Source organism: Triplophysa rosa, linkage group LG21 (genome assembly GCF_024868665.1).
Source record: "Triplophysa rosa linkage group LG21, Trosa_1v2, whole genome shotgun sequence".
NCBI classification, from domain to species: Eukaryota; Metazoa; Chordata; class Actinopteri; order Cypriniformes; family Nemacheilidae; genus Triplophysa; species Triplophysa rosa.
In genome coordinates this window covers 10,671,970-10,694,695 of record NC_079910.1, presented here as the reverse complement: position 1 = coordinate 10,694,695, position 22,726 = coordinate 10,671,970, and the positions used below count along the sequence as shown (strand labels likewise).

General features: G+C 41.4%; 1 protein-coding gene across 3 annotated transcripts in view; it reads right to left on the bottom strand.

Moving 5' to 3' along the window:
- The window catches only part of ephb2a (eph receptor B2a), a 57,771-nt gene that overhangs the window by 18,477 nt on the left and 16,568 nt on the right, over nt 1-22,726 (bottom strand). For all 3 annotated transcript variants that reach the window (XM_057363404.1, XM_057363405.1, XM_057363406.1), the window contains exons 2-3: nt 22,644-22,708; nt 21,268-21,952 (exon numbers count right to left, since the gene is read on the bottom strand). In XM_057363404.1, the coding sequence (XP_057219387.1) occupies nt 21,268-21,952; nt 22,644-22,708 (750 nt within the window). The remainder of the gene's footprint in view (nt 1-21,267; nt 21,953-22,643; nt 22,709-22,726) is intronic.

The following is a 22,726-nucleotide window of genomic DNA, read 5'->3' as shown; positions in this document are numbered from 1 at the left end:
TATTGCCTGTTTTTTATCCTTTGGTTAAAGACATTTTTCATGTGTCTATTAAACACGCACTCATCAACTCAAAGGTTTGTCATGTTTCGGTGTTAAAATACTTTGCTAACACTTTACAATAAGGTTTTATTTAATAACAATTAGTTAATTTTTTCACTAACAATGAACGACAGCATTTATTAATCTTAGTTCATGTTTAAGGTCCAGTGTGTTATTTTTTTTTGTAATTGACAGAAATGCAATATAATTTACAAAACTATGTCTTCAGAGGTGTATAAAGACTTTACATAATGAAGCATTATGTTTTTATTACCTTACAATGTGCTATTTCTATTTACAGCGCGGGTCCTCTTACATAGAATTCGCCACGTTGTAGTCCTACAGAGCGTGTTTAAAGTATGTTATCTTTTTTGGCAAATAAAGCAAAAACCTGATGAAATCTTTGTCCTGTGTCAGCCGTCGTAGTGCTTCGAAAGGGAGGGGTGGACTGAGCCGTTGGTTGCAATTCGCAACCTCACCGCTAGATGCCACTACATTTCATACACTGGACCACTAATTTCAGCAATTCCTTTTCAAATGAAAAGTTGTAACTGTTAACATTAGTTAATAGATAATGTACCATGAACTAACGTGAATAGCTGCATTGACATTAAAGTGGTCTTTAGTACTTTTCTGGACCTTGGCAAAAACTGATACCATGGTTTCAATGAGGAGGCCTGGAAAGCGCTCGGGTGTCACCTAAATATCTTTATTTGTGCTCCGAAGACGCCGGAAGTTCTCTAAACATGTTTAACGTCATGTGGGTGAGCAAAAAAATCACACAAAGTTGATTTTTGGATGAACTATCCCTTTAACTAACTTTAATTAGGATTAATACATGCTGAAAAACTATATTGTTCGTTTATGTTAGTTAATGCATTTATTGATATTAACGAATACAACCTTATTGCGACATGCCACCAAAACTTCTTCCTATCTCAGCTCAATATGTAGAAAGAACTACAAGCAAGAAAATATATATATATAAAGTATCCCAACATGCCCAACATAGAACAAACCAATACTGTGGGTTCACATCTGTTTCTCCAACAAATTTACATTTACATTTATTCATTTAGCACACATTTATCCAAAGCAACTTTCAAACTTACTTATTGTAAAAAGCACAGCCTTTTACAGCTTCATCAATCAATGGGATAAAGCAATACATCTCCATCTGCACACACTTTGTCGCTTCATAAACAAGCAGCTGAGCTCAAAAACCTGAGCCTGACATCACACCGGTTGACAGTGAGGAAATGAAATCTGCAGGAGAGAAAACAGCCCATTCTTCTCCAGACAATGTAGAGGCACACACCCACAGGCTTGTTTTTACTGACACACATGGAGTAAAATATGGATGCAGTCCATGCAAAACTCCCTTTGGCGGTTTTCTTGGACCGTGAAGCCACAGATGTATGCGTAACCCTTCCTTGCAATGCAGGAGGTGAGCAAGATGTTCATATCCATTAGAATTGCAGTGTCAACCTGCTGAACTCATCTCAGGATTCACACAGGGGAGTTCACTTATTTAATGCGGGTGAAGGACTAAACTCATCTGTGCTATAGTGCCGGACTGTCAACTCCAAACCAAGGTGAACAAAGAATTGAAGGGGTTGCTATGGTAATGACTATTTGCCATGAACATCCATGCTTTCTAAAAGGAATTTCAATGATTTTGACGTATTCTAATAAAGCCTTAGAGCAACTTCACAATTCTATTTCCAGCCTCTATTTAGAGCAGTCTTGAAGACCTCGATTAGTGAGTTCAAGTGTGTTTGAGCAGGATTGGAGACATTCGCTCTCATTCAGTACATAGACTTACTTGAACTTGAGATAGAACCTATTAATCTGAGAGAGCATGAATATATTAAAACTTTCGTTTCAAAGGCATAGAGTGACCACACCAAATATTTAACTTAATTTAATCAATAAATAAAATCAATATGTTTTTTTAAAAGTGTCTAAAACTTTTCATATAATAGTTTCCTGAACCTGTAGGTTATTTCGGCCATCTAGCAGAAGTTGTAGCTGTGTCAACCATACTGACACACTATAGCAGGGGTATTCAATTAAAGTTCCAAGAGGTCCGGTCTTTATATTTTCTTCCAAACGGAGGTCCGGACAATGTTTTTTGAAAATAAATAAATATTTAATCAATTTAGCCCAGTTGGATATACTGTATAAAAGATAGGCCTATGATCTTTTATCAGGCCATTTATTTTATATTTTGATATCCATAGTATGTATGTATTGTCGGCTCTGTGGCTTTAGGGGAATGCCCTCTTAATAGAAGTCTGATAATTAATTTTGTAAAAACATACAAACTGTCAGGGTTCTGGTAGACGGAGAGCACACCACGGAGGTAGATAAGAAAAAGGAGTTTATTTAAAAAAAACAGGTAAATCTCCAAAAACAGGTAAGTATCCAAAAACAGGTAAGTATCCAAAAACAGGTAAGTATCCAAAAACAGGTAAGTATCCAAAAACAGGAATATCCCAAAAAAAACAGGTAAGTATGCAAAAACAGGTAAGTATCCAAAAACAGGTAAGTATACTTATCGCGGTAGAGAATTGCTTTGAAGACAACAAGACTGAACAGGGAAGAACAAAAAGGTGCAAACTTAAATAGAGTCCTGATGATGTGATGCAGGTGTGGACTAATCAAAAATGGTGGATGTGTGGTGCATGCTGGGAAATTGAGTTCAAAACTCCGGGGAGAGGGAACGGGTGAAGCGAGCTGGCGGTGATGACATGGGGGGCGTGGCCGGTGGTGCTGAAACCGTTACAGTACCCCCCCCTCCATGGTCCGCTCCAGCGGACCTACCAGGGTGACGGGGTCGACCTCGAAGTCGAGGACCCGGACGTTCAGGATGGGTTTGGTGGAACTCTCGTAGGAGTGCTGGGTCCAGAATGTCAATCCGTGGTACCCAGGATTGTTCTTCAGGTCCGTAGCCCTCCCAGTTGATTAGGTACTCGAGGTGACCTCCCCGTCTCCTGGAGTCCATGATCTCCTCTACCCTGAAGATCTGTTGGGCGGCGTCCAGAGGTGGTGGAGGAGGAGGCAGATCTGTTGTTACAGCAGGGTCTGTAGAGGAAACAGAAACAGGAGTAATAAAGGGTTTGAGAAGGGAAACGTGAAAGGAGGGGGAGATCCGGTAGTGTTTGGGCAGCTGGAGGCGGAAGGTGACGGGATTGATCTGTCGAGTGATGAGGAATGGTCCGATGTATTTGGGACTCAGCTTCCGGCAGGGTTGTCGCAGGCGTAAGTCCCTTGTGGACAACCAGACCCGTTGCCCTGGGGCATACTGGGGGTTTGGGGATCTTCGGGCGTCCGCATGGAGCTTCTGCCTGCGGATAGCCTGCTGGAGGTGGTGGTGAGCTGAGTCCCAGACCCTCTCGCTCTCCCGAAACCAGTGATCGACAGCTGGCACCGATGAGGGTTCTCCAGACCAGGGGAACAGGGGAGGTTGATATCCTAGGATACACTGAAACGGGGTGAGACCGGTTGAGGTCTGTCGAAGGGAGTTTTGGGCGTACTCCGCCCAGGGTAGGAAACGGTGCCAGCTGTGTTGGTGAGTATGGCAGTATGATCTCAGGTACCTCCCGATGTCCTGTATCTTCCGCTCAGCCTGGCCGTTCGCCTGAGGGTGATATCCGGAGGTCAAGCTCACCGAGATGTTCAGTATTCCGAAGAAGGCCTTCCAGACCCGGGAGATGAATTGGGGACCCCTGTCTGACACAACGTCTTCAGGAAGCCCGTAATTGCGAAACACATGGGTAAACAGGGCCTCAGCCGTCTCTAGTGCAGTGGGGAGCTGAGTGAGGGGAATCAACTTGCATGCTTTGGAGAACCTATCCACTGCCACCAGGATACAGGTGAATGTGTCAGACAGGGGCAGGTCGGTGATAAAGTCCACTGCGAGGTGAGACCACGGTCGTTGGGGTATGGGCAATGGGAGTAGTTTTCCCTCCGGCAGGCGACGTGGTGTCTTTGCGATGGCGCAGACTGAGCATCCTTTGACGAATCGGGCGATGTCCTGAGTCATCCCAGGCCACCAGTATCGGGCGGAGATGAGCGAGAGGGTGCGCTGTCTGCCTGGGTGTCCTGATCCCGGAACAGAATGAGCAGAGTCCACGAGGGTAGTGCGGAGCTCGGATGGCACAAAGATCCTACCCTCGGGACCTCCCGGCGGAGTAGGGTGTTGGAGTTCAGCGATGTCCCGGTCGAGGGCCCACTGGATGGGGCAGACGAACAGGGCTGGAGGAAGCACTGGTTCAGGTTCGGTTAAATCTGGGGTGACGTAGTGTTGTCTGGAGAGAGCATCAGCTTTGCCATTTTGCGAGCCAGGTCGGTAAGTCACTTTGAAGTCGAACCGTGAGAAGAAGAGTGCCCAACGGGCCTGACGAGAATTCAGCCTCCGGGCCTCTTTGAGGTACTCCAGGTTACGGTGATCGGTGATCACGGTGAAGGGATAGTTCGCGCCCTCCAGCCAGTGTCGCCATTCTTCCAGAGCCAGTTTGATGGCTAGGAGCTCTTTATTCCCGATGTCGTAGTTTAACTCCGCCGGGGATAGCTTGCGGGAGAAGTAGGCACATGGATGGAGTCTAGGAGGCTTCCCCTGCCGCTGAGAGAGCACCGCTCCTACCCCGGTCGAAGAGGCATCCACTTCCACGAGAAAAGGCAGGTCTGGGTCGGGTAGAAGTAGGGTAGGAGCAGTACAGAAGGCTTGCTTCATCTGGTCAAAAGCTTTGAGAGCTTCGGGATTCCAGGACAGGGATCTCGAGCCTTTTCCAGTCATGGCGGTGAGGGGAGCTGCAATAGAGCTGAATCCAGCGATGAAGCGCCGGTAGAAATTAGCAAATCCTAAAAACCGCTGCATCTCCCTCACCGTATGGGGTTGTGACCAGTTCTGGACCGCCTCCACCTTCCCCTGATCCATGGTAACTTGGTTGAAAGAGATGATATAACCCAGAAATTGTATGGTGGATTGGTGAAACTGGCATTTCTCGAGTTTCAGGTATAGTTTATGTTGGCGTAGGCGTTGGAGGACGATGGAGACATGGGTAACGTGAGCGGGTCGAGAGCGGGAGTAAATAAGTATATCGTCGAGGTAAATTATAACGAATTTCCCCAGCAGGTCCCGGAAGATCTCATTCATAAAGCTCTGGAACACTGCTGGGGCGTTCACCAAGCCGAAGGGCATGACCTTATATTCGTAATGACCGTTGGGAGTCACAAAGGCCGTTTTCCATTCGTCACCTGGGCGAATCCGAATCAGGTTGTAGGCGCTTCTTAGATCCAGCTTGGTGAACAATGTGGCATGGCGTAACTGTTCCAGGGCGGCAGGTATCAGGGGAAGAGGATAGGCGAAGCGCTTGGTGTGACGATTGAGAACCCGATAGTCTATGCAGGGACGAAGACCTCCATCCTTTTTCCCTACGAAGAAGAAGCTTGACGCGGCAGGGGAGACAGACGGTCGGATGAAACCTTGTTGTAATGCCTCCTCGATATACTCCTCCATGGCCTTCTGCTCCGGGATGGACAAGGAATAGATCTTTCCTTTGGGCATTGTGGCCCCAGGCAGCAGCTCAATGGCGCAGTCCCATGGCCGGTGAGGAGGCAGCTCCGTAGCCCTCAGCTTGGAGAAGACGTCCTGGAACGACCGATAATCTACGGGAACCTCCCCGGAGTTGAGGACCTCAGGACTCTCGACGGTAGTGGCTAGGATGGGTAGTACCGGTTTTAGGAAAGTTTCCTCCTTGATCGGGACCCTGGTGTTGGCGGGGCGACCCGCCCATCCGGATATGATGCCAGTGCGCCAGTCCACGATAGGTTGACGTTCCATCAGCCAGGGTCGTCCCAGGACGATATCGGAGGTGGACCCCTCCAGTACCCAGAAGGAGATCTTCTCCGTATGCCTGGGAGAGATGTGAAGGGTGATGGGTGGGGAATGGTGTGTGATCCGACCTCGGCCCAGCGGTTTTCCTAGGATGTCTTGCACAAACATGGTCCTCCCGTTCCTTAGGCGCGGGAAGCCCAACTGAGTAAGAAGATTCAGAGAAATGAAGTTCCCGGCGGCTCCAGAGTCAATCAGGGCGTGGACTGGAACAGAGAAGTTAGGTGCAATAATGACCACTTGGGTAAGAGCAAGGTGAGGTAAGGAGGCCGGTGTATGGATAGAACTCACCGCTGGTCGAGCCGGACGGACGGGGCAGACGGCTAGGCGATGACCTGACCCTCCACAGTACAGACAAAGGTTAAGGTTCCGCCTCCGTGTACGTTCCTCAGGACATAGTCGAAAACGATCCACATCCATGGGTTCTGGGTCTGAAGGAGTCCGGGAAGCAGAGGTCGTAACCCGTGGAGGAAATGTACCGGGTGATGACGGCGAACAGGCTGACAGACGTTGGGCGATACTAATGGATCGTTGTATGAGAGCCTCCAGACCGACCGAGTCATCGTAGATGGCCATGTGTAATCGGATCGAGTTCTGTAGCCCTTGGCGGTAGACCGAGACAAGCGCCGGCTCATTCCATCCACTGGTCGCCGCAAGGGTGCGGAACTGGAGGGCATAATCCGCCACTGAAAGGCGTCCTTGACGAAGCCTCAGCAGTAGATCGTGCACCGAAAGGTAATCCATTGCTTGGCCAAAGACCCCTTTAAAGTGCTCAAGAAAAGACTTCAGATTAGTGGTAAGTGGTCCTCCGGCCTGCCAAATCCCGTATGCCCAGTTCAGGGCCTTACCGCTCAGGAGGGAGATGATGAAAGCTACCTTGGATTTGTCCGTGGAGAATTGACCGGGGTGCAACTGTATGTAGAGCTCACATTGGAGACAGAACCCGCTACACTCCTCCACGGAGCCAGTATATCGGTTGGGTAAGGCCATGGGACTAGACGCCGATGGTGGGTTAGACGGAAGGAGTGCAGGTGCGGGTTGGTTCCGGAGTAGGGTGACCAGTTCAGAGAGGGGATCAGAGGGAGCTGGAGGTGAAGGACCGGAAGAAGTCTGTGGTGTGGTCATGGTGGTGGTTCAGTCTACTGTCAGGGTTCTGGTAGACGGAGAGCACACCACGGAGGTAGATAAGAAAAAGGAGTTTATTTAAAAAAAACAGGTAAGTATCCAAAAACCAGGTAAGTATCCAAAAACAGGTAAATATCCAAAAACAGGTAAGTATCCAAAAACAGGTAAATATCCAAAAACAGGTAAATCTCCAAAAACAGGTAAGTATCCAAAAACAGGTAAGTATGCGAAAACAAGAATATCCAAAAAAACAGATAAGTATTCAAAAACAGGTAAGTATCCAAAAACAGGTAAGTATACTTATCGGGGTAGAGAATTGCTTTGAAGACAACAAGACTGAACAGGGAAGAACAAAAAGGTGCAAACTTAAATAGAGTCCTGATGATGTGATGCAGGTGTGGACTAATCAAAAATGGTGGATGTGTGGTGCATGCTGGGAAATTGAGTTCAAAACTCCGGGGAGAGGGAACGGGTGAAGCGAGCTGGCGGTGACGACATGGGGGGCGTGGCCGGTGGTGCTGAAACCGTTACACAAACAGCAAATGAAATGTAACAATTAATATGCTCTCATCGTAAACAGAAAACAAAGTTACTTACTAAATTAGCCTTTCCATGCCATTCATCCCAGAACTATATATATATCTTTAAATAATTTCCCAATTAGAACGTTGTTCTAAATGCAGTGGTGGACAGTAACGAAGTAAATTTACCTGAGTACTGTACTTAAGTACACTTTTTGAGTATCTGTACTTTACTTGAGTATTATTTTTTCTGAGTACTTGTACTATAACTTCACTACATTTGAAAGACAAATATCATACTTTTTACTCCACTACATTTATAAAAAGGTCCAAAAGTAGAAAATGGTTTCTATGCAGAGGGATTTCCTGTGTACGCAATTTATCTGGCTTGCGATCTGCCAGGACCTTTTACTGTTGCCAAGTATTTCAGTTTTTCTATGCTCGCCGTTTTCCGGCAATGCGATTCAGTTTATAACCATCACCAGTTCACACTGGAATCTGATATTGGCCACATTTTTAAAAATAGTGTGAACAGCCAAACAAAAAAATCAGATCTGAGCAACAAATCGGAATTGAACATTAAGGCTTGCAGTGTGAATGTGGCTTAAATGTTCCTAAGAGCGCGTGTGATGTGATTGTTCAGAAAACATGAGAAAAGCAACTTTCAGTGAAAGTTGTTCACAAATGCGTACATTTGTATGTAAATTGTTCCATTAAAATGAATGCAATGTTTTAACACAAAACTTAAATAAATTTGTTCTGCTCTTCCATTGGCTAAGGCCTACACTAACTGTTTATATTTTTCTAAAATGCATATATGATAGCTGGACCAGCTAAAAATGTTATACGTTATAGCTGAAAATATTTATTGATAAAAAAACATCTAAACAAAAAACATTGGTATGGCAGAATTAAAATGTTTGGGTGAACTATCCCTTTAAAAGTGACTAAGCAATCTAAGGGGCTATTTACATAGACTGTAGCTGTTTGTCCTTTCGGAGGGTCGCATCCTCTAAATGATGCGGTATACAAAGGATCCTCAATTTAGAATTAATCGAGATGTCCTTCGTAGGACATACTGGCAGAACAGGAAACAGGAAGTACCACATTGCTATGACAACACATTGCGCTCTCACACCTGTCAAATTAATGAAAATGATTTCTAAATAATTTTAATAGGTGAAAAGTTGGTTACTTTTTACCCTAAACAAAGGCCAGAAGAATTAAACAAATTACCAATTCTTGCCTTACTATTTTAAACGTTTAAAAATCACTAAACATTTTTAACCTTATTTACTACATATACCTGCTGAGGTTAAAAAAAATGTAACAGAAAATTGTAAACCGTTTACATTTAAACTGCTTCCGTTTATTCAAATAAAAGACATTGGGTGACGCAAAGAATTGTGGGTTATCTCTAGCAACGAAGGATCATGCATCCTCCGAATTCCTGTGAAAGAGGGTCGCATTTAAAGAGTGCACTCGGAGTGTCCTACCTGCTTTTATGAAACGAGACAGCCTCGATGACATCTGCAGTCTTCAAATGCGACCTCCGGAGGACACAGCCTTCCGAAACAAGACACAGCTTGTGTCTATTCGTACAAAATTGCGAGATGAAGCACATAGAAATGGTTCAAAATTGGTCCACTGTTCTGGAACTGACATTTAGCGGCACTGCGTGTAAAAGTTATATTATTTTAACTTGACATGGAGTACAAATGTGATGCTCATGTGAAAGACGCTGAAAAAGTGCATGTTTGTGTGAAGTGGCTTCTAATTCTCCTCCATACACGATTTTAACAACACTAAAGTCTTCTACCGTCCATTCTTTCAGAACCCCAGCAACAGCTGTACTGTGTTCTAATGCTCACCAGCTTGTTTTCATTATCCGACTACTTCATTAATTCCCATCAATATGTGAGGGAATTCTCCCAGACTTTCATCATCACTCAGATTAATCCTGAATTTTTACGAGCCGGCCGGGATTACCCAGCAGGACAGGACGGAGCCCAGAATCCTGCCCCTTCACGCTGGGAGAGCCATCATGACTGAGCGGTACCCGAGCTAGCAGTAAAATCTGAGAGGCAATATGGCAAAACATACTTGAAAACTAAAATAATAAAGAATTCACTAGAGAGTAAAGTCATTAACAGGATGTTTAATGCTTTTATTGACGCCGGCATCTGGAATGTGAATAATTACACGGTAAAGCAAGACCGAATTGAAGGACAGTTAAAGTGTGCAGTCCAGCTAAAAGAAAACCTCTCCTCAAAAATCTGACAGGCTCATTTAAATAACAAAGCCTGATCTTTTTATTGAGTCTATGGAAAATGTGGCTTCGCCACAACATTGAACGCCCACTAGTCTCTGTTGGATATTTTAAATTTAGTACGGGCCATATTCAGCTTTATGAGCAAGACGTTTGCAAATGAGACAACAAATGTACGTTTTAGGTTTATGCCGACAGTCAAAAAAAAGACCTCAACTGATCCTTTGTGACTTCAGTATTAAAAGCTTCACTCACTACGGTTTGTTAACTTAATGTGAATATTAGTCACACCCTTCTCATACAAATATATCCTATACTCGAATACTAAAACATATTTAATTTGATGACTCAATGCAAGAAATTTGCATAAAATGAGCAAAAGAGGATTTCCATCATTTAAAGTGATAGTTCACCTTTTTTTTACATTTAAAAATTCTGTTTCATCATTTACTCACCCCCTTGTCATTTTAAACCTGTGTGATTTTCTTTCTTCTGCAAACACAAAAGAAGAAATTCTGAAAAATGTTGGTTACCAAAAAACGTTGGTCTCCATTGACTTCCTTTGCCCTCTTGAAATGACAAGAGGGCAAATAATGACAGAATTTTTACTTTGAAGGTAAACTATAACTTTAACTTGGCTCGCCTCCAGTTTACCTGCAAATGTGAGAAACCATTTCCCATCCTAAAGAGATTTTCTTTTATTCATTTGGAGTATTTGGTGTTAATATTTGAGTAGTCGCGCACGCCTCTGCCTTCGCTCCACAGGGAGCATTTTTCTGCTGTCTGCCTCCATTGTGCCGTGACTGACATTCAAAATGTATTTGTTTCATTTAGAGCTGTAAATATTAATGGTGTCAGCTCCATCTGCTAACCTCTACCTGAAACAAAGACCCCCGTGCTCACAGAACAAGTTTGGATATGCAACGTTGTGACACGCGGACCCGAGCCGACTGTGTGGTGTCAACATCATGCATCTATGATGTTCTGTGTTCCTTTGTGTGAGGTTGTCAGCCGTATCTGAATATGTCACTCAGCAGCACTGTTGGGGAGAGAGCCAGCAGAAGATGCATGGCAGCGGCGAATATTGAAGCCCTTCTCTGTTTAACAGACAGTGATGGTTATGAGTGGTTCAGTATGGAGTTTTCTGTACTATCAGACTATATTAACATGCATCTGATGTCTTGAAAAAACTGGTTTTGTACATATATGGGAAATGAGGATAAAATAGGGATTTCCAGTCATTTAAACACAAACAAACTTGCAACTCACTGGTGAGATAAACGAACATCATGCTATACTTCACTTCCCGCTCTGCATTAACAATCAACCTTTTAATAAAATGTAATTGGATATTTTCATAAAAACTTTTAAAGGAACAGTTCACCGTAAAAAAATGTTTATCTTATCATTTACTCACCCTCATCCCAGGTGTCTGTCTTCAGCTGAACACAAACTAACAAGAAAACAGAATTCTGATGTAAGCATGACCTCTGACCTCTCACAAGCATATCATGATGCTTGCATTTGAACTGATGAATGCAAAAGCGCTGTGCACCGTGTACAAACCAGTCACAAACTACAGGTGTACAATAAAAACAATTTACCTTCATAAATAGGCATAAATGCTACAATTACATCACAATTACAATACAATTACATCATTAAAGAGGTCAAAGGTCATGTTTCAGAACTCACCTCTTTTGTGAATACGCATACGACCATTTTATGGCAGCCAATGTTTATAGTATTTATAGTTGATATTTAATTCAATTGATAAGTTTTATTTGTAATATTGAGAAATATTTTTTGACACAAATCCATCGTTTCACTTCTGAAGAAATTTATTAAAGTTCCCATTCCCCGTGATCCCATTTTTCAACCTTTAGTTAGTGTGTAATGTTGCTGTTAGAGCATAAACAATACCTGCAAAATGATAAAGCTCAAAGTTCAGTGCCAAGTGAGATATTGTCTTTAACAGAATTCGTATGCTTTATATGCGCCACGCACTCGTGTGTAAACACATTAGGACAATTTATATATAAAACAGTATACAATATTGGTTAATGTTCCTGTAGGAAGGAGCTTGTTCTGTTGACAGACAGAGGCTTCAATTCCGTGAGTAGGCTACAGTTTGCAAAACCGTGCGCACGGATTGCGAAAGCGTGGGCACAGATTATGAATTCGTGGGTACAGATTTCAAAAACTGAGGGGACGGTTTACAAAACCGAGAGCACGGATTGTAAACTCGTGGGTACAGTTTATTAATCCGAGAGCACAATTTTGTAAACTGAGGGAACGAATTACGAAACTGTGGCCACGGATTTGCGGGTCTTGTTTTTTTTTCTCCGCGGGGTGACCAGACGGGCTCCGTAGTATTCAGTTAAAGAAAGAAAGTCATTTGTATTGCGTATGGTTGAGTGCACTGCACTATGAGAGAATTTTTATTTTGGGGTAAACTATTCCTATTAATCTTGATTGAGTTCCCGTGTATACATATCCAGTTGACAAAGATAAATAATCTAACATTAAAATAGCTTTATCTAAACAACTTTCCGGAGTAATAAATCAATTCAAACTGGCTGCCTACTAAACCTCTTAATTGTTTGCATGTAGCCAATAATGCTAATCGTGTCCTTTACACAAAAGAACCAGATAGACACATTAATCAAAGTACTCGGCTTCCCTTGGGGTCACCATCAAAAGTCAGACAAGATAATAGAAATTGATAAAATGCTTAAAAGCAAAACAAAGATACAGTCAGTTCATGATTTTACAGAGGAGAAAGAAATATCAGCATCATGCCTTATGTATTTTAAACAGCACTGTCGCTATGTGGCTTTCTACAATATACTAGATAATTTCAATTAGCCATGAATTAAATCTGTCAATCGTTTGCATTTCACACTGCATAATAAATGTACATTTGCATTAATGCATTTGACAGACACTTTTATCCAAGGGAACAAACGGTATATTCTAGCTATATATTTCATCAGCATGCATGTTCATGTTCGTGAGGAATCAAACCCATCGAACCCTACAAAAAAACCTTATATATTATATGACCTTTCTATTTAATAATTTTTCAAATGTCCCTTACTTGAATGAAATACAATTTAATACCCAGTTGTTCCTGTTGTTTTATGTCTCTTATAATAATTATTCTGCTGTGTGGGAAAAATTTATGCCATGCAGCTTGAAAATGGAAAAAATTCAATTATCATACACTTTTTTTTGACCAGCACGGCCAGATCAGACCGTATAATTTTCTTGTCATCTTCTCTACATTTCCTTTTAACAATCATTCCTAAATGTCAACACCAGCATACCGTGTAAATGACAAACTCATTTCAGTAAACTCAATGACTTTAGTGCAGTGACTTCACTCGACAGGTTAAATACGCTGATTTGACAAACAACACACTAAAACACACATCATTTTTATTCTACTGGTTGACAAGACCCATCTGAATAGCAGCCGTTGACCGATATTGGGATTCAGCCCCATGTCACAGCTGCACAAGGGAGACCTCAAACACCCTATTTATTCCTGCCCCCTGCACGGGCCTTTTGTCACTCATTTAAGCAGGTGTGCCAGTGTGTGAGCACAGTTGATAACGGGCAGCCCATTTTATGGACCATTTATGTCCCCATGTAGGTCAATTAGCTGCAGTTTGGCACGCTGGAGGCCTTTGGCTTTTCCAAATTATCACTGCGACACATCATCTTACACATAATCATCATTCTTAAAACCCATACAAAGAGCAAATTGTGCCAAGAGAAACATTACAACTTCAATGTATGGACACAAAAGGGAACAAAAAAACTCCTTTATTTTTTTTGCCTGGCCAGTAAAGGACTTTTTTTCATGGTGATTTGTGAGTACAGAAGCTCTGACAGTCCTCGTTTCCGTGACATTGCCTGGCCATTGGAGTGTGATGGATGAGCGCTGGACTCCTGAAGGGCCTTTGATCAATGAGCCCCTCGTCAATGACAACAGGACACCTGCTTCCCATCAAAGAGATGAGGGCCAGACAGCTCTAGTGTGGACGTCCAGCTCTCAGCATTGATTAACCCTGTGCTTTACTGGAGCATCATCTTCTATCACACTATAGGTTTTATGTCTCCGAAAAAGACAAGGAACTGATTTGTGAACACAAACTGTAGATACTGTATTGACATTTACTGCAACAGTGCATTTGTACTGATACGGAACTGGTGTTGCACAAACAAATCCTTGTCAACATTTTGATCGTAATGCAAAAAGCAACACAATCGGAGATCCAAAAAATTCAGACTTGCCCTTATCACAAGCTTAACATTTTTAGACACAAAGGTCACCTCAAAAACAGTTTGCCTCAATGCACAAACCAGTCCATGCAGATCACTTCAAAGCTTTTATAACAAACCACACTGAATTATAGTGAAAGTGCACTTTAAAGGGGTGGTGCAACGGTGTGTCATGCATTCTGACTTCTTTACACTGTTAAACGTGCCGTCTTCTCATGCTTAACATGGTCAACTTGTCAAAAAATGAGTTGGGTGTATTACGTAGTATTTCTGTGCTCGATACACTCCCCCAGCGATTGTACAGGTTTCGGAAAGTTTTTTTTAGAACATATAAAACTGTTTCGTGACAATATTTCTAAGTCCCTTATTGGACAATTCTCCCGGAAAAGCACGCGGCAGCAAGGAGAGCAGGAGAAGGAGCATGCGCAGACGTCACTTTCACTTGTGTGCAGGAGAGAGAGGTGAAGTTCAGGTATTTGTTTGTTCACTGCATTTGGGTGATGAATGTTATATAAACGGTGGATATAACGCTGGATTTGGAGATCATTTGAAACTGATATGTGGAGCCGTCCCAACGCTAAAAGATGCCGGACATGAACCGCATGCGATGAGTGAAACTGATGTCTGTGTTTTGTTGGCAATGGGTGCGCACGTGCTTTAGTTCAGCCTACACCTCCCCCCCGCATGCGCCGTATGCTTTCGGAAAAAATCGTACAGTTGTATCTATCTTTTATAAATGTGATCAATACTCTTCGGAGATACGAAGTATGCAATACTACTCTATAGGTACTCAAGATTAATATGAGACTGGCAGAAACTGCGTGTGTTAGGGCCGCTTTAATATCACCCAACTAGTTTATAGTCGCAACACCTCCAGCTAGAACATAAGGGAATTTGAAATAGATCAAATGCATGCATCAACCCTTGAATTTCTGGAGCTTTTAAGATCAGAGTGGTGAAATACTGTATCAGATCAGATCTGATCAGGGCAGACTTTTGATTTATGAATGTTTTTTACAACAAGGAGAAAGATCAAAAAGCTGACGCAAGTCTTGCATGCTAAGACAATCAATAACAATCATCATCACATGTGTAACAACCCCAACTCTACAGTCCCCAGTGAGAGTCAACTGACCTTTACCCAAACGACAAATGAACAATCTGAATGCCTGATTCTCATCACACAACAGATGTGTTCATCATGTAATAGTATCATCATGATACGAATTCTCCTACGTACTGTAGATATACTGTGGCTAAAGAGAAGAGACAGTGAGGAATCGGTCGGATAGACTTTCAACATGCTGCCATGCTGCTAACATAAATGTCTTGTGAGATTTGGAATGAAAAAACAATTCAAACAAATCCTCATTAATCCTGTTTATTACAGAAAATACAAAAGCTTTGGATTAGAAGTCTGGCCGTGCATGAACACTACTTTCCTATCTTCTTTCATGCATAAACCTTCTTTTGAAATACGATACATTTGAAGGCTAAAGCTTTTGCGTCTGGTGTGTAACATAACCTATAAGCTTATAGCCGTGGGATGATAGGAATGTCTATCATATATACATAATAATAATTTTGTTGATGGTATGCATATGATATACATTTCCAATACATAGGAATGTATTCCATATCTAATTCATGCATGTCACCTAAGAATTTACTAACACATTCTTGATGTAGGGAGGCTGGTGCTAGCTGTCCTATTGGGAGGTTGTCACAAAGGCTTTTTCTCAATCATGTGAGATTGTGAGTCAAAAATCCAATTACGCAAATGTTTCTCAAGCAGTGTTTCTGTACTGTATGTCAGTTTCAAACACTTAATTCTGAACGCTTATAATTTAAATTAGAATAATATTTGTGGATCTCATCTTCCAAAGTAACATTTTAAAGGTGCTGTGTGTTATTTTTTAGAGGATCTATTGACAGAAATGCAATATAATATACCTAACTATGCCTTCAGAGGTGTATAAAGACCTGACACAATGAAGCGTTATGTTTTATTACCTTAGAATGAGCTATTTCTATCTACATACACCGCGGGTCCCCTTGCACGGAATTCGCCATGTTGTTTCTACAGTAGCCCTAAACGGACAAACTGCTCTACAGAGCGCATTTCATAAATACATCTCCTTCAGCAAAGAAGCGAAAACGTGACGACATCCTAGTTCTTTGTCAGCCTTCTTAGTGCTTTGAAAGGGAGGGGTGGGGTGAGCCGTTGGTTGCAATTCGCAAATTCTTTCTCCCTCCTACATGTACAGCCTGATTTAGTTTCTGTGCTGTTGTACTATAGTCCCCTTCCCTTTATCGCTTTGGTGGAACAAATTGAAATACATCCAGTGTCACATGAACAAATAAGGTCGCAGATAAGCACCCTGCAGCAATGTGCTGCTGCGATTGGATTAAAGAGCTGCACCTCCATCAAATGTGGAGACAGACTCCAGTACTCTGCTTTACTGCCATACTGAATCACACGCTCCATATTAGAACCTCCCAGACCACACGAGCCCAGTACAATCTCATTGCCTTATTTTATTACGTGTAGAGATGCATAAAATTCCCTGTGTTAAGGTGAAGATGTCATATGCCTGATGATACTAAAGCAGTCACCTACTGACAGACTTTACCACTGTGAACCCCATGTGACTATGGGGAGTGTCGGCCAATTATAATAGCCCATTTCTCAGCACATACTGTATAAACACATTATCCAACTAATAAACACATGGAAACTAAAGTATTTACACAGCGGCTGTATTACATAAAGGTCACTCAATACTGACCTTTGAAAGATCAGAAGTCGGAAGCACAACACTGCAACAGCGAATCTATTGCAAGATCATGCTTTAAAAATGCAATTTTATTAACTGTAAGCTTTGAATTACCCCAACAAACAAAAATGAGTTTTAGATCTAAGGTACTCCCAACATAATAAAACAAGCAACACCATTACCTCTAAATGAGAGGTCAACATACCGTAACAAATGCACGTTGATGCTTTCTTTAAAAATGATTGATTTTAGACCATAACACAATATAAGCAAAACCAGCCAACATTTATCTTGTTTGGAGACATGCAAGCAAGCTTGGCTGGAGGGGTTGGCCTCTGTCCAGCTTTGTACAGTAGAGGTAATTCATCAGAGGACAACAATCGAATTTCACTATTTATAATCATTACATGTTAAGACAACTAGAGACTGCACCGTGAGGAATATGTAATTACTTATAGGCCAATCAATAATATCCATTATTGGCTAGAGCACAAAGCCACATTTGAATGTCAGTGAAAGAGAAGAAACGTACATCTTTAGAAAAGAAGAGAGGGTGGGGAGGTGGACCGGATTAACTGAATTAGTGCTACCACTTTAATTAGTTGAGGTGTGTGGGTGTCAGGCCTTAACTTGAGAGGCATTCCCGGCACAAGGAGACACATGTACAGTAATGCTATTTCCCATAAGTGTGGTCAAGACTTTTCTATAGTTTATCTTGCAAAATTCATGATTCACACTGTGTTCTGACTTTTTGGTTCGAGGTGGATGGCATCACCAAAGAACTTGTTTCATGGTACGAGTACATTTATTTTACAGTAATGATATATATAGTACCACAATGCAGTTATAGACAAAAAACCAAACCATGTCGACAACACATCTTTTAATAAGAAGCTCCTCCTCCTGCTCGAGGTTTGTTTGTGAGATTTCTTTGTCACACTAACACTGTCTACACCGGCACCGCATCCAGTGTGGACAAAATGTAAAATTATAATGGGTTCTAATGCATTTTTAATGTCTTTTGTTGTGTCGCTTCGCGCCAGTTGCGTCCGGTGTAGACACGGTGTAAGAGTATGACAACAATGTATAAAAAATATACATTTTTCCTAAGCGTTTTTTAAAGTTTCATTTACTAAGTTATCAAAACGATCTGCATTCACACAGATCCGCAAAAACGAGTAAAAACGCTGTATTATGCATTCCAGACCCGTAGTTAGCCATGTTACTTTTGTAAATAAACAGCTGTGGAAATACACATACCCAAGTTTAACCCAAAAGTGCTTTTGAATACCATTTGTCTGCATATAAATGTGTTTTGTTGTATGTAAATAATGTGCCTTTGCTGGTCGTAGTGGTCTACACTTTGCTGGAGGAATGTTAATAACTATGTTGAGTGGCACAAAACACACGGTCCTGTAGGCTAACATTGTTGTTTTGAGTATATATGCGCATGCCTACAAACTAAACTCATAATCTACATGAGCATTACGTTACCATTTTCAAAGATTTGAGTTTTTGTGGTTTACACGGATGTAATAACAGTATCATTTTTAAAAACTTGCCTTTCAAAAACCGTTTGCATTTCAGGGCCCCCAAAACTCCAATGTCATTGACACGAAAAGCCCACCCGCAAAATAGTTTTCCGTTTTTTTGTTGTGTGTGTGTAAACGTGTGTGTAAAAAAATGGAAGTCAATGGATCGAAAAGTCTAGTGTGCACAGCATAACGCGCAGGGGTCCTGTATTCAAGTTAGCCACGCCCACTTATTTACATACTGGATTTTACACGGAACAGGAAAATCTGTTTACGTTGACATTTTATTCAGTCGCAACAGTATATTCCTTACAACTGCCAAGCCCTAACAGTACTCCCAAAGCCAGTTAGAGAATTAGCATTTTTAAGCCACAGGACCCCCAGGAATTTCTAATAGGTGGTTAGAATGGCAGTTTTTGATTTTAAACACAAATTCCTTCTGTTTAAATATCCATCCTTAGTCAAACGCATGAACGGTTTATGAGCTTGATAAATGATGTGTAATTCATCAGCCAACTGTTGTTACCCTTATGTAGCAGCTTGTTAGCAAAATTCAAGTTTAAGGTATCTCTGTGTATAATTTATATTGTAAATTATATTCTGTGACATTTCGCAGGTTCCTCCCCCTGTAAAATCTCATTGGTCTAAAATCTTGCTCCACATAACACCACATAAATATATGACCTCATAATGTAGCCATCAAAATAAAACCACTGATCCAAAGTAAGTAGTGCTAAAGTATACTGTACTGTACCTGACCGTTCCACAAATAACACATTACAACAGAATTACACATCAAGCTTGCTATCAATTAGACCATTATGTTCCTACTCCACGTTAATGAGCACTGCTACTGCATATTTTCTTAAGAGACAGAAAATGGAACTCATAAATCCATTTGTCTACATGGAGTCCTTGCTTAACAACCACAGGGGGATTCATTAGATGTGCTTGATTTTTGAATGGACTCGCAGGGGAGAGCAGCGTCTAAGCGTCCACCCGGCTCCCCCTGCACACTCCAAATTAGTCAATTAGGAGTGTCATTAAAGCGATGGCAGAGAGGAGGATTAGCACCAGGGGAAATAAAAGAGACGGCCTGCCTTGTGCTCGCCCAGGATATTGCCGATTTCCATCTATCAGCTGCTCCAGATGGGGGGATATTAGTAATTTAGATTCTGTCAACAGTACCCAAGAGAACTCTGCCAAAATGGTTCTCTCAGCGCTGCCCCGCTCTCCTTGAACGTAATCATATCTGCCGAGTGCTGAGCGAGGGCACCTTTCTCTACCCAAATCCGTCCATTCATTCGAACCCTTCCAAGCGGCATTACAACTGACTGGGGGATTTCTATTCATTACTGCTCTCTTGTTCTCACGCACAGAGGGTTACCTCCTTGTCAACCGATGTGAGAATAACTACATCATCTCATGTTATAATATCAGTTTTAAGGGTCGGTGCTGGTGCATGTGTGTAGTTTGAAATAACGTTGATTGTAACTGCTGCTCATGGATGGGAAGAGAGGAAGACACAATGGCCTGATGTCTTCTAATTGGCTTTCATAAGATGGAGTGGGAATGCCAGTGAATGTTTTGTTCCTGCGGCGCGGCTTTTAGTAGTACTGTACGAGTGTGTGTGTGTGTGCGCGCATACAGGGAGCACATTATGTCTTCCCTTTATGTCATTATGTAAATACTCATTAGAATGACAGTTAATTATATTAATCTATATGTATTGTGCTATAGTGAAGGGGTTTATTGCAAATCCATAATTACTGGAGCAATTACAGCAATGAGAAATGCATTACACTGCAATACATTAAAAATAAAAAAATTCACTTAGTATTTTTCTCTTTTTCCAGTACAAATACTTACAAATTCTTAAATCATGATACATTTATTGGGAAAGAAAATTACATAAGATATTAATTTTGATATATTCTTTTAGAAAACATTAAAAGATTTTATGCTTTAAAAAAATCTGCCAATGGGGCAAAAAAAAGAAATAATTTAAAATAAAAAAATAAAAATTATAAAGTAAATTTAAACACTTATAAAAATATATTATATTATATTACTGTTATATTTACTTGAATTTTAAGTTTTAAAGCATTTTAAAGTATTATTTAAAAGTAAAAAATAATCAAAAAATAATTTCTTGCTTTAAGTATAAAGTCGTAATTTTGATTTCATTTAGAAATTGACACTATTTGCAATTTGCACGGAAGACACAACTGAGGCAAATATTTCACATTTGCATCGCGTTCCTCGCTCTATATTACTCCCAGGATTACTTGTCTGTTTTTGTTTCGAGTGAGTAACGTGAAAAACATTACACAGTGGGGAGTGTTTTCTCATGTCCGGACGTGCCAAACCAGACGTGTCAATGAGCTCTTCACGAGATTTTTCCACAAGTTGAAATTTTTTAACTTGCACCGAAGACATGATTGAGAAGAATATCGCGCGGTTGCCAATTCAATCTTTCGCGTCGCCCATTCGTGTCAATTCGCATCATTGAATTTACTTTGTACGTAATTTACTCACAAAAAAAAGTTACATTCGCAACACCCAAATAGTTCAATAGTAACTCAGTTTACTTCTCAAGTAAATGTATCTGATTTAGCACGGTTTAGTTATTTGTACAGGAAAACAAGACAACAATATTAAGTAAACATAAATTTTTTGTGCAATCAAGAATGTGCTAACTCACTTTATAGAGTTTTGACAGACATTAAAAGTTAAAACCATACCAGTTAAAAACAAAACTGGCGGATGCAAAAAGAAAATCAAATACTAACAATATTAATGGAACAACACTCACCTTTACACACGGTCCCATTATCCACAGATTCGTGCCCTGCCTTGCACACACAGCGTCCGATGGGTACCAACCACTCCCCATCTCCATTACAATACAGTTTAATAGGAACATCTACTTCCTCTCCATTAGGTATACAAGTTCCCCTGGCCGACACCAGAGAGGTGCTCTCTGCCCCTGACAACGTCTCCTGAAAGACGGCCCCATTGCGAATAATTCGGGGGCACTTACGATAAAAAACCTTCACAGCAATGAGTGACATGCAACCGCCATAATCCTGAAAGGCCAAGTAGAAGCCATTACGGGACACGGGCCCGAAGCTGCGTACTTCCGTGTTGATCTTCATTACACGGCCACCCAGATCAACCTGGGAGAAACTCTCATCGGCCGCAATGGTGTCCACCTTGATCCAAGGGTTCTCCATCCAGGAAGGATACACCTTGGTGGCTACGTCAGAGTCAGATTCAAAGTAGTAAAGATTAAATGTCTCCTTGCAGGAACCAGGGACATTAGGGATGCTGCTGCAGTCTCTCACTGAGAACTTCATCTCCACGTGTATCCGCTGGGCTCCTCGCCGCCGGATGTATTTGGTGCGAACCCAGTTGTTCTGGCTTGCGTCAAAGACGTTGCACACCTGGTAGGTCCGGATGGTGTTCATGTTTTCGTCATAGCCGCTTACTTCCTCCCACTGCAACCAAAGCGCAGACAATGATGTGTGAATATGCAACATCTGCTCCAGCAAATTCTTTTAAAAAGGCAACAATCCACTGATAATTTGTAGTTAAACTACAGTCAAGTCACAACAATTATAGACACAACATGGTTTGAAATATGTAACTACTAGATTTTTCTGGCACAAATATGAGAATTTTTATTTTGAATTAGGATGAATAAAACTAAACAGGGGTTGTTATTAAAAAATCTTTGCTATTTAGAAAGCACAACTAAGAAAATATAGCTAATTTTTTTCGTGAGAATATAGCTTTTTTAAATGTATTTTAGACTGTTAATCTCACAGCAATTTATAACTATATTACGATGTGGATCATTTGTAAGAATTTATACACTGTGAATCCTACAAAAACGTACAATACTGACTACTGAAGCAATACAATACTGAAGCCCCACCCCAAACCTAACAGTCACTGGCATGAAAGCAACATACAAATGAGAATGAGATCATACAAATTTATTCGAATGGTTTTCCCCCAACACTAAACATGCTCAGATAATATAACAAAGCAAACAACATTCAAAACAATCCAATTTGGAATTCATTCAACTTCTATTTTTGTCACGGCAGCATGAGTCACATTAAATTGAATCACTAATTTTAACACCGATCCGTCAAACTAAATAATCGTTTTTGCTATCCTCACCCCCAGCGATGGATATATCGTCCAGCCCAGCTCTGCTGTCGCCGTCGTGGAGTCCATCAACACATCTGAAAAGAAATGCATGC